Source organism: Sipha flava, unplaced genomic scaffold (genome assembly GCF_003268045.1).
Source record: "Sipha flava isolate LNK unplaced genomic scaffold, YSA_version1 173_pilon_pilon, whole genome shotgun sequence".
NCBI classification, from domain to species: Eukaryota; Metazoa; Arthropoda; class Insecta; order Hemiptera; family Aphididae; genus Sipha; species Sipha flava.
Genome location: NW_020271974.1, coordinates 1,044,071 through 1,056,701, shown reverse-complemented (window position 1 = coordinate 1,056,701; position 12,631 = coordinate 1,044,071). Strand labels below are relative to the sequence as shown.

At 31.7% G+C, this 12,631-nt stretch overlaps 1 protein-coding gene across 1 annotated transcript in view; it reads right to left on the bottom strand.

The window, feature by feature from the left end:
* LOC112680080 (collagen alpha-1(V) chain-like) overlaps positions 1-10,695 on the bottom strand; it is a 91,589-nt gene extending 80,894 nt beyond the window's left edge. The window contains exon 1 of the mRNA XM_025550074.1: positions 10,357-10,695. Coding sequence (XP_025405859.1) covers positions 10,357-10,519 — 163 coding nt within the window. The 5' untranslated portion in view covers positions 10,520-10,695. The remainder of the gene's footprint in view (positions 1-10,356) is intronic.
* Positions 10,696-12,631: the final 1,936 nt, after the last annotated feature.

Genomic DNA, 12,631 nt, shown 5'->3' with positions numbered 1-12,631 from the left:
AACTCTGGGTTTATTTTGGAAATTTATTTAGTTAAGGTCGATGATTTTCGTCAACAGAGATACACGAAAGTAAATCCTTCATATGTGCGCGAAGATAAGTACATCAGCTGACAATTTCATACCAACTATGTCGTGCATAAGACCTACTTAAGTCTTTGCCCATAAACTACTTTGAACAATAACACATACGCAATATTTCAAATCGTACTCGTACGTGCCAATGTCAATGAGTGTGACTCAAACACCGAAAAATTATTTGCATTAAGATGGATTCGTACGGATCTCATTAATTATTACGGATATAAATCGATTTCTCAGCCTAAAACTCTAAATAAATCATTAGCAATTTAGTCATAAAAAATAGTTAACGATTAAAAAAGTTACAATATGATCTATTTTCGATGAAATATGTGTGTTTACTTTATGGGAAACTAAAATCAAACTAATAATGAAATATGTATGTAGTTGCCTTAACTTATCGAAGTGTCTAACAACATGATATTAAGTGATATTTATACAAAGATTTAAATATATAGGTTTAAGTAATTAAAACGATCAAATTATAAGCATTTGAATGGTTTGAAGTAAAAATATATCTCTACACCGAAAGACAAAAATAATAAATTAATCATATTGTTATTAATATAATAAGGATTCAAATTGGTTCCAAATGAAGCGTAATTTATTTTCAAAAACCAAGTTTGATCTTTTACATTTAAAAATTTCCTTTTTTTTTAATTTTTCTTTTAATAATTATTGCATTAAAAATTTACTTTGGTAATTTCTTGGTGGGCTATTGTCTCGCATTTTATATAAAATGTTTTATTTACCGAACGATTATTGTTGTTGCTTATTAAAATTTCTTCCATGTAAATTAGCATTATTCAAACAATTGGTTTATCTTGAAATAATTTATTTCATAATAAAATACGATAATGTAGAGACTTCAAATTAGTTTGAACTTTGAGTTTAAGAAAAAGTATTAAAAATAATTTTTAATCATAAACTGAATATCAATGTTTGTGCAAATCATTCATTTTTGTCATGGATCATTGAATATAATTAGATATTTATAAACAAATATTACGTATAGAATTAAATGATATCACGAGTACAAATTTAAATGAAATAAATACAGCTATAAATGGTTACGGGAAATACAAAATAATATGGTAATAGTCATCTAATAAATTAATTTTGATGAATAAGTGCACTAGAAAAGATCTAATGGCACATTTATTGAATAACAATAATGTATTCATTTTAAAAATACGTAGTATCTATACACAAATACAATTTAATATTGCAAAATTAAACGATAGTATAAGGCATGTAGAACATTTTAATATTATACAATAATATTTAATATTAAATATTATATTTATATAATATTTTATTTTATATGATATTTAATATTTTACAATTACTAAAACATGTGTTAAAAATCTTTAAATAAGGTGAAAAAAAGAAAAAAAAGACCCATGACATAGTAAATACTTAAAAATAATGTTTTATATAATTCACTACCTGCTCAATGACAATGTAGTTTAAGTACAATGGACTAGATCCTTTGGTACTTATACTACAATATGGTAGGTCCACGAGGTGGCTGATAAATCTTCTTCATTTTATGATTTTTATTGAAAATGAAACGTGAAGACAAAATCGCTATTGTTAAAAAATTAAAAGCACACTGTTTGCAGCTGTTAAGTATTATAATGGTGAATTTTCTACTTTTAAATAAAAAAATTGTAAGTATTTCTTTTAAAAATCAAAAATAATTTTAATAATTTTCCCAGACAGGCGAAAACTGTAACGGTTCGTAAAAGTATCTTGTATGTTTAAAGTTAAGTTAATCTGAGGTGTTAAATGTATACGAATATATATGTATGTATATAATGTAAACGGATAATTAGGTTATATGTAATGTTCAAGTAATTATATTTAGCTTTGTATGTTGAAAATTATAGTAGTCAGCAACGTTTCGTGGTTTTCTCATTCTAATCTATTATTCTATTTTCTCGATTTCGTCCGTATTCCATCACAGTGACAACATGGAAGCTAAGGAGAAAGGAATGAAAGCTATTCCCTTTCCCCAGACCTGAAGTTTTCTAGAAAAAAATTATACTATACAGAAAAAAAAAAGAATGATTCAATTTAAAGATACTGTTGGAAAACATAATTTATTTGTTAATATTGGACGGAAATAGACTAGAAAACTGTTATCGAAATGTATGATTATTACAGAATATATTGACGTACTGAACCTGTAATATAAATATTTGTTTTTTTTTTTCTAAATATTAACTGATATTTTGACGCGTACGTCCCCCTATTTAAGCTCCTGAATCCACTGTTGCTCCGCCAACAATCGATACCGATCCAGTAAAATATTAAAATAATACTCACGGAACAGTATTATTTCTATTATAATCAGCGCACGCGCACGAAGACACGGAAACGTTAATTATTAACATAATATTATAATGCCTGAGACTCTGGTACACGGCTTCAAACATTTAAAACGGTGTACCAGTCGAACGAGCCGGCCGTATAATACAACATCAGTCGTTTTTCGCAACGGACAGAGCTTGCGAATCGTACTCGAACCGTCGTACAGGACACGTGCAACGTGACCGTGCGGAATCGATGGTTTGCCGTTTTTTTACAATTCGAATCGCATCGAATCGGCTTTGAAGGTTCCACACGACCAACGGTTTCCACGTCTACCGTGTTCGTCGTTCCGTCAACGGTAAAATATTGCATTATCACGTGTGTGCACGGTGCCCTCGATCGCATCGAAAAATCAATATTTACGGTTCGAATTATATAAACGCAACGCGCTCGTACACGTGTATTTCACGAACTGCGCTTCCGGAGAGATCCACCGATCGATCACGGATAAACGTTGGGTGGTATGGAACACAACAGTGCGAACGTTGGAAATTATGTCCGACCCTTAAGCTTGTACGAGTGTTGAAAAAATGTGGTACGATTGGGGACGAGTGCGTTGGTATATTTCTGCAATATTAAGTACCTAGTTAGTGGCATATGTGTTCGTTTTGCATCGCGAGTCTTCGTAATCGCGTCACAGCGAATAAAAAAAATAAAAATAATAATAATAATAACGATAAACAAAGCTTTAGGAATTTGTTTCTTCGAAAATACATTTATATATATATATATTTTACCAAACCGAAATACGATTTGAAATCCAATATATTCATCGTAATGTCGGGAACGAGAACTCGCCGTGTACTGCTATCGAAAAATGTATTAAACACAAGACGCACATTTTTAACAGTCAGTTAAATAAAAATAATGAAAACGTAACGCATTGTATAACAATATATTATGTAACATTACCACGAGCTAAAGTCTGGAATTCGAAACTCGATAGCGTTTTCAGCAATACGAGTTTAAAAAGTGTTCACCCGAAATCAACGATGTCGCACATTGTTATTGTTTTTCGTCAGACAGTCAGACCGCGCTAAACGCCCGATTCGTTATAACCTCTATACGCGGATTCAAGGTTTTTCGGTTAGGTTATTATCGTGTGGCTTTTTTTTTTTTTGATTCTTTCTTCGTGGACGAAAATGACGGAAGTGACGTCGGACACTATTACGTATCTGAAGGCGGGTGGAAGACGAAACAACGTTATGAAAACGGACACCACGCGCTCGATCACCTACTCGTCTTTGTCACTCACTCCGCCTAAGTTAATCCGCCCGAACACGTCTCTTGCCGTCCGTGAGGTTAAAAATGGAACGAAAACAAAACACCGAAGAAAAAAAACGGACAAAAAATAAATATGTGTTCTATTTTCAGAATGATTTTTTTCACTCTGATCGCGATCGGCTGACAAGTGTTTAGCGACGGACGTTTTCTCGGGCTTGAGAGCAGTGGTAGTTCGCGGGCAGATAAGTAGGCGATGTCGGCAATACGTGTGGGCGTGTTGGGCAGGACTCTTGCGATTACCTGTGCACCGAACGACCGATAATGTAACAGCCAAGACAACCTGGAACGATGCGAGTCACCTTCATACGTCGTTTTAATATTTTAATAATATAGAGGATGCGCCCCTTACTAACGGAGATTGATGCTAGATATATTCGTAACGATTTATTTTATTTATTTTTTTTATATATATATATTCAAGGCATTATAACGAGTGCGTCGTGTGCATGATATCCCGTAGGGGCGTACTTTCGGAGAAAATTGATCGGTCAATCGTTTTCCCCGTTGATCCCTTATTGTGCATGTTATAGGCCATGCATGAAACCGTACATCAATATCCTTTTCGGGCTGAAATTTGGTTTCAAAGACAAATGATGATCGTTAAACTGATTAGTTTTTTTCTTAGAACCGTGCATCCTTGATTCCTTAAATTGTATAATAGTATTAGAGTAAGCAGAAGAAAAGTCCACGATGATATTTCGCGAAAGTTTTGTTTCGTTTCTTCATTTTGTTTGTGACATTTTTCTAAATGAAAAGCCGTATTTGCAATCAATTTGAAACAATGACATGGTTTATGGGAACGATTTAATGTCATTATAGAAAATATAATGAATTCGAGTACGAGTACATCGAAAAAAAAAATCAGCTCTACTAGTAATCCATTTAAGTTTCCCTGTCTGATCATTAATACGATTTAGTGAAAATAAATTCTAGCGGTAATCGGGTCAAATACATTCTGTCTCTTCTGATAAATTTGATAAGGCCATTTATGAATTATAAATTCCAGACGGGTTAAAATATCGAGAAGTTACGAACGATGTTCGGAGTGGTTAGTGTAGTTTGGTGTTGTATGTTTAACACGGTTGTTGAACTTTTACACATTTCAGTTAGCCATGAAGTTTTATACAAACACTTACACTATACAAACAGAGTCCACAAACACTTACATACACAACGTGCAGTACGAACGAATCCTGTTTGAGTTATAAAAGCATCAGGAAGAATTGATAAATTATGAAAATTATCTGCAGTTTATGTGGAATTAATTTTATGTTAGTGAATACGTACATGTAATCAATTAAAATAAACATAAATATACTAGAACTTTAATCACATGTTCATATTTTGTATTTATCGTCTTTAAACTAATCCCTAGACTTTGACGAATTTGAATAGTTATTTTTTCTTTCGATACATATTTTATCTTTAGCAAAAAATAAGAGAACGTAACTATCGAGATAAATAGATATTATATTTTAAGAAGTCGATTTTTGGTATAAACTGCAATATTTTAATTCATCAACTTATGCATAATTTATCATATAGTATGTAATATAATTTTTGCAACATATTTCTAAAATTACGTGATTTGTTATTCTACAAAGAGCAAAAAAAGTTTCTGCGGCTACACATTAAATACTATTACCAATAATAAAATAATATTACTCAGAGAATCTCGTACGTATACGTATAGAATCTTCAAAAATAAAATAACGCAATGATAACTATCGATACTCTTGAGATCTTTATATGAATAATAAATTATTATACCTAATATTTTAATTCAAGACTTTGATGAAATTCCAGTAAAATTAAGTCTAACCCTGAAATAATATTCATCATCTGGGCTTATTATTATTATTATTATTATTATTATTCGATTTTTTTTTTACTTTTGAAATTAATCTTATACTTGTTGAAGAATAATAATTAACTCTATTTGTACACCAAAAAGCTTTTTTTTTTATATTTTTCCACGTTTTTATTGACATACAATATTTTAAACTCTTAATAGTAATCTCCAAAAATAATAAATATTGTAAACGCATACATTGAATCAACACTGTATAATTTTAAAGTTCATTACTGCACTGGCAGTACTATTACTTAGCACACGATTTCCGTTGCACTGTATACAGGAGTGGTTACTATTTTGATCCTGCATATTTTTGGTACTCTGGAATTCTAATCAGTAAAGTATTGATACTCTGTTAAACACTTAAGGATTTAAACAAAAGTACACTATCCGTACGATGGTATTTTCAAATTTTAAATAATTTAATGCAGATAATAATAATTAATTAAATTTACATACGACGAACTAAGAAGTCATTACGAAAAGGAAGCGTATTATTAAATGAAAGACGTCGATTATCATCTTAATGTTACTGTTTAAAGAAAATAAAGAAAATGTGATTCAACAAATAAATGTTTCTTCGGCAATATAAGTTAAGTTTAGTGCAACACTCAGTATTATCATTAAATGGAACTCATAAACTAATTTATCAGACAAAATTTTGATTATTCGATTATTTAAAAGGTATTCTTTATTTTTTTGCTACTAAAATGTATTCCATTACTTATCATGCATCGCCAATCAATGGCAGGGACTGGAACCGTACCTAAAAGAACCGGTTTTGGAACCGGGACCCTTTGAATATTGGGAACCGAAATCTCACCGAAACCCCAATTTAAATTAATTTTAAAAATGGAACCTCATTGGAACCAATAATTTTTTGTAAAGGTTTTTTTTACGGTTAATTCCGGTATTGTTATAGTTGTATTATTTTTATTTATATTTGTCATTAATAGGCGATAAGAACTACACAAATACGTAGATCTATTATTATTATTATCAAAATTAATAATATTCAAAAATAATCATGCAAGTACTAGAGTTTAGACGTGTCATTAAACTATAAAAGTATATAATAGTTCTATGTTAATAATGTAATACTGTAATAGGAATTGCAACAAAATTATTTACTGCGTATTGGTTTTCTAATTCCCATAATAACGAGAAATTCTAAAATGATGTCTATAAATAACTTTTTTGTAGGCATTTTATGATTGTGACTATTGTTATCTGATGTACAGCACGCGTGAGCTATATTTTAAAAATTTAAATTCTGAATAATGATATAACAAGTGGTAATTCACAAAACAATGTTTAAACTATAAAAAAAACATAAAACGATATTTGAAACTGGGTAGTCGTGACGGTGATAAGTACACTTTTACTTAATTAGTCCTAAATCCACTTAAGTGATGGTAGGATATCTAGCTGAAAATTGTTACTAACCGCTATAATTGACGCTAATTTACCCTAGTAATATTTTCAAAAGAATCGAAATAGAACCAAATTTTTTTTCATATTAGTATAATATCAAACTTGAAATTAATTTTTCATTTTTTAAAAACCGAAAATAAACCGAAACCTAAATTTTTGTTTTTTTAATAACCGAAACCGATTTTTTTTTTTTCTAGGAACCGAACCGGAACTGGAACCGTATAATTCATCAAGGTTTTGGTCCCTGTTCAATAGTAATACATTTCTAATATATATTATAGATCCGAGGTATATTAAAATCATTGATATTCTATTAACATAATAATGATTTAGATTTTCAATATTTTCATATCAAAGTGAAATATAAAATATATATTGATTTTTTATAATGTTATACATTTCAGTAGTTCATGTTTAATGTAATTAAATTGAGTGGATGTAGATAGGTATTGCGCATAATATCGTCGTGCTATTCCATTCGGCTAATAACTGTGTATAATACGCACTCAAAATCAATCAAATGATGATTGATGTACATCGATTTTACTGTTTATAAATGTTTAGGAAAACACTCCTCTCCGTTTGTTCTTTCGGAAAACGCAAACACAATATTGTATCAAAACATCCAGCAATGCATAGGAAACAAACGATTGACATTAAAAACCTAATTAAACACCGGTACAATAACACCGTTCAAGTGCAACGAAACATAGGTAACATAAATAAATGATCGACTAAGCGAAATCGAAAAAAAGAACAACGTTGTTCTTTAGATCGGCCACTACGGGATTATACTCGATAACGCCGTATTCCGTCGCTGTAGCTTCGGATCCGACTAGCACGTATACATTTCAAGCTCATAAACGTACCAAAACTAATAAAAGAACTAATAGAAAACAAAATCAAGGATATAGGCATTAACAAATTGTAACTGTCGTTTTATCATTATTTTTACGATACGCGTTAACACTTTAAATTTGGTCATTCAGTGTCCACGACTAGCAACAGTCGTAGACGGACTATATTGTTGTTGGTTATAAGCCACGGCTACAAAAAATTGATTTTGATAAACATTTTGAGGAAGTAATGACTACACGATCACATTTTAAAGAATTTATCAAGACAAAATATTAGGAAAATGTAAAAAATATTTCAGATAAGTTACGATTTTTTTTTTTTTTCAGAAATATATTGAATTACTCGATATGGTTTTATTAATTTAATTTTTATCAGCATTACCCGCAAGTAATGCATTTACTGGAAGAGCACTTTCTTTAATAAATATTAAAGGGAAATATGAGAAGAATAGATGTCTAATAGCTTTCCTTGGAGGTGAACTATTGATTTATTTGTACTATAAAAATTGCTCATCTTGAATTTTCTTTGTATGTTAAAAAACGATGAAGATTTAATTAAATTGGCGAAGAACCAAAATATAAATTCATTTAAATGATTATTTTTGATAACTCTTATTTTTTAAAAATAGTGTTATAATCTTAATATAATATCTTCGTCTAATATATTAAAATACTGAATTTACCGTGATGAATTTCTAAATCAGTTGTAAGAATTTTATTGTAACTGTTATTTAGTTGACCAGCATCAAATTTATAAAATGTCCTTATTATGTTCTAAGATTTATATTTAATAAGTAATTTAATTAAGCTAGTAAACATTTAAGTGTTTTTATTTATGTGATTTATAATATTGTTAATTCTTAAATTTTGTTTCAATTATTTCAAATATTTAAATAAATGTTTACTATTAATTTATGTAATATACTGTACGTTGAATTATTTAAGTCAGAAGTATCAAGAAGGTAATTTAATCAAGGTGATATAAATAAATAAAGATTTTTTCGTTAATAATCATTATATTCTATTGATTGTATTGTTTATAAAGCTATGGTATAAAGTAAATATATAAATATTAAAAAAAATGTCCTACATTATACAATTTGAAAGTTGACAACCATAACCGACCATAAAACGATATTGTTATAACCGTTGTTCTTTGTCATAGCTAAGATTTTTATGTTCGAATAGACAATCATTTTGGAAGAAATAAAAAAAACTACGTCCTATTTTTGGGTAGTTTGAGATCTTCATTTAAATTTAAGAAACGGTGTAAAGGAAAATGGCTGATGAGGATTTTATTTTTGTTTGGGAGTATCGAAATATAACCTCTAATCTAATAAAACATTAAAATACGAATAATTTGGGATTGGTATTTTTTAAAGTGTTTTTTAAACTTGTACTAATAACGATTAATAAGTACAATTCATAGCTACGAAAGATTTTAGTAACGAAAATTGTATGATAGTAAATTGTTTGTAAGAAAAATTTTTTTTTTTAGTTTAACTTTTTCGATGAAACAAGTATAAGTACATCACTGTATATTTAAATGCTAACAATTCTTATTAATTGGCTGGATATTGAACGCGATTAACTATAATATTTACCTCAAATAAACGACATTTTAATATTAAATATTTATAAATAAAATATAGTTTAAACGTAAATAGGTAAAAATCACCAGTATGCGATTGTACGTTAGAAAAAATAAACTTAAATGAAAAAAAGTTGTTGGATACTAAATTCTAGTGTAAATCTTTTGTTGTGATATTTGTAATTGATTGAACTAATTTAAAAACAACAAAAACAATGATTTCGTTTCAACTTTTAAAGATATTCAAGTGTATTTAATATATATATATATATATAATACAAAACGAACATCTTTTTAATTCTTTATATCCATGAAAATAATCGAACATGGCGGCTCATTTCGGAACGTAGAACTTTTACGAGAAAAAATGTAACGGGACAAATCCATCGATTTTTCAACACCAACATTGTACCAATATCTTTAGCACAGTAAATTATATTTTCAAACCGTACATATTTTTCGTCAAAACACCGTTTTTCAGTTTCGCTTACGTGCGTACACGAGAACCATAAGCGCTATTGGTATCGAATTTCCTACATAATAATTCGCTCCGCGCGCAGTGCGAATAAATAATATCGTTCGCGTAAAACGTATTCGTTTATTTATTTCTAACACGCGAGCAGGCGATTTCGCATTGCGCGCGTGTAGGTTTCCGTTGACTTCAATGGATTATCGGTGTGCTCAGAACTCGTCGGGACCATTGCCACCGGCGGGTTACCGAAAACGTGCTACGAAAAAACTAGTAAAGCCAATCCACCCGAACGTTTTCCTCGCCCTCGACGGGACCGAACGGGAAGTGCCGTGGGGTAGTAACACGTATCTCGTTTTGACGGAGGGGATAAAAAACAATACTTGATCAACAAACACCCTCGTTCGTTTACCGTCCGTCGTCGTCGTCGTCGTCGTCGTCGTCGTCGTCGCAGTGGTCGTGCTCTTCGTCGTCTCGTCGCGATGGCGATTGTCGGCCGCGCACCCGGTCGGTTGGAGCAACAACAGGCCCACGGCCACGGTCAGTTCGAGTACGACACGTGCCGGCGGCTTCATCGTCCGCTTTGTCGCGCCGCGGCTGTATGCGAATCGTCACGCGCGCGCGCGCGGACCGGTCCCGTTCGCTCTCTCACTCGCTCTCTCTCACTCTTTCTCTCTCTCACCCGCCCTCTCACTCGTACGGCGCGAATCGAAAACAAACGTTTCCTGCTCGCTCGTCCCGACAACATTGACCGCGCATCATGATTATGCGTTCGTTTTAATATCGTCGTAATCAGATCCACGCGATCGGCCGCTGCTGCTGCGCCGGCGGAGGTGGATCGCACGGGCCAGTGGTTTCCAGAACGGTGTCGTCCCGAATCCCGGCGAAAACGTTGCCGCGCGTCCGAACACCGGCCAGACGCACCGGCGTACGGTTTGGTGGTGCGACGGAAAAACGATTTTTTTACATTTTTCTTCTTCTTTTATTCACTAAAAACTCCCGTGAAATGTAAACGTTTTACATCGAAAGAAACGATTTTTAACCCGTTCATTCTCGTTCTTTTTATGTTTTTTTTTTTTTTTTTTTTTTCACTATGAAAATTGTTTCCGAAAATTAACGTCCGATTCGCGTAGTCCAGGCACCTTATAGTCAGCGTCGCACTGGTATTGCACACAAATGGAGGGGGGGGGAAAAACGATACGAAATAAAACTAGATGTTTTACAAGAACATTTTTCTTCGGACGAACGCACAAAGCGGACGATTAGGACAAAGGCGATTAAGAAGAATGTGGACTTAATTTTTGTCAAATGTTATCCGTTCGTATAAAATATAAGGAAGGAAAAAATGATACATAGAAAATTCAACAGAAATGTCAACGATAGTTCTAAAAATCAAACGAGTACTACGAATGTAAAACAAAAGTTTTTTTTCAACTATTATTGTTTTGCGAGACGTACTTGTACTTTGTGTTTGGAAAAGAAAAAGTGTTGGGACATTTTCATAAGAAATTCGATTGAAGTAAACGCCCAAACGAAGAAATACGGTTAAGTCGATCACGAAGTTTTACATTCGTTTTTCCGAAACATATTGAAATTCAAAGTGCAATTCAAACTCAAGTCCCCTCCTCCATGACATCGGTATAACATTGCCAAGAGCGCAAACTGCATCAACAGTGAAGGGTTCAAGGTGCAATCGTCGGTGTGAACCACCGGGATTAAACATTTCGACATAAAGTATTTCTAGCATCCTATTCAGAACCACCTCCTCTCCTCACAAATCTTAATCCACCGCAAAAATTTCGTGAAAGGGATTTGGCCGTTAATTCGTATTGATTTATTATCTAAACACGTAACTCGAACTCTCTCGACTCCAAACAAACGTCAATACCGCGATAACTCTTTCCGTAATGTTTTTGGACAAATAAACGCTTAGGACCATTGTTGAGATTGTAGGTCAACACTGAGACGTAAATCAACTTATATATCGTTCACGCCTATAATGGGCACGAATTCCATTGATTGAAAAATGTACACACATATAGTCCATGTTCTGTACATCCTATTTGCAAGGATATTTTTCCAATAATTGATTTCGGAATATTTCACGTAATTCGAACCGCTAACTTTTACTTTATTTTAAAAACAAAACATTATTATGTAGATGTGTTAATATTTGTACTGCTTTATTTATATAACATATTTCGAAAAAATATATAAAATATTAATAGTTCCCTATCTCAAGATTGGTTCAAGGTGATATCATTTTTTTCTATACGTTTGAAAATATAGATTTCATTATGATTATATGTGGTTATGCTATTAACAATGAATGAATATTAATCTTAGAAAAAAAAAACATTTTAGTAATCACTGATGTGGTAATTAATTTGTAAATCTGTTGTTAGTATATATAATGAATTCTACAAGCTGTACGTTGAAATGCGATCAGGGTGGGCTAACGACGGGCACATTAAAAAGATTGATTAGATAAACTGGTCGGAACAATTCGTACCAATGAACTTAACCCATTGGTCGCTGAACTTTTCAATCAAAATTTATTTGAAAACATTGAATTTCTATACTTTACATGTTAATAATTAACATTGTATTATCAATTTTTTTTTCAATAAACACATAAATCATAAAGATCATTAAGATTATAGCGAAATCGACATATTGCACGTGCT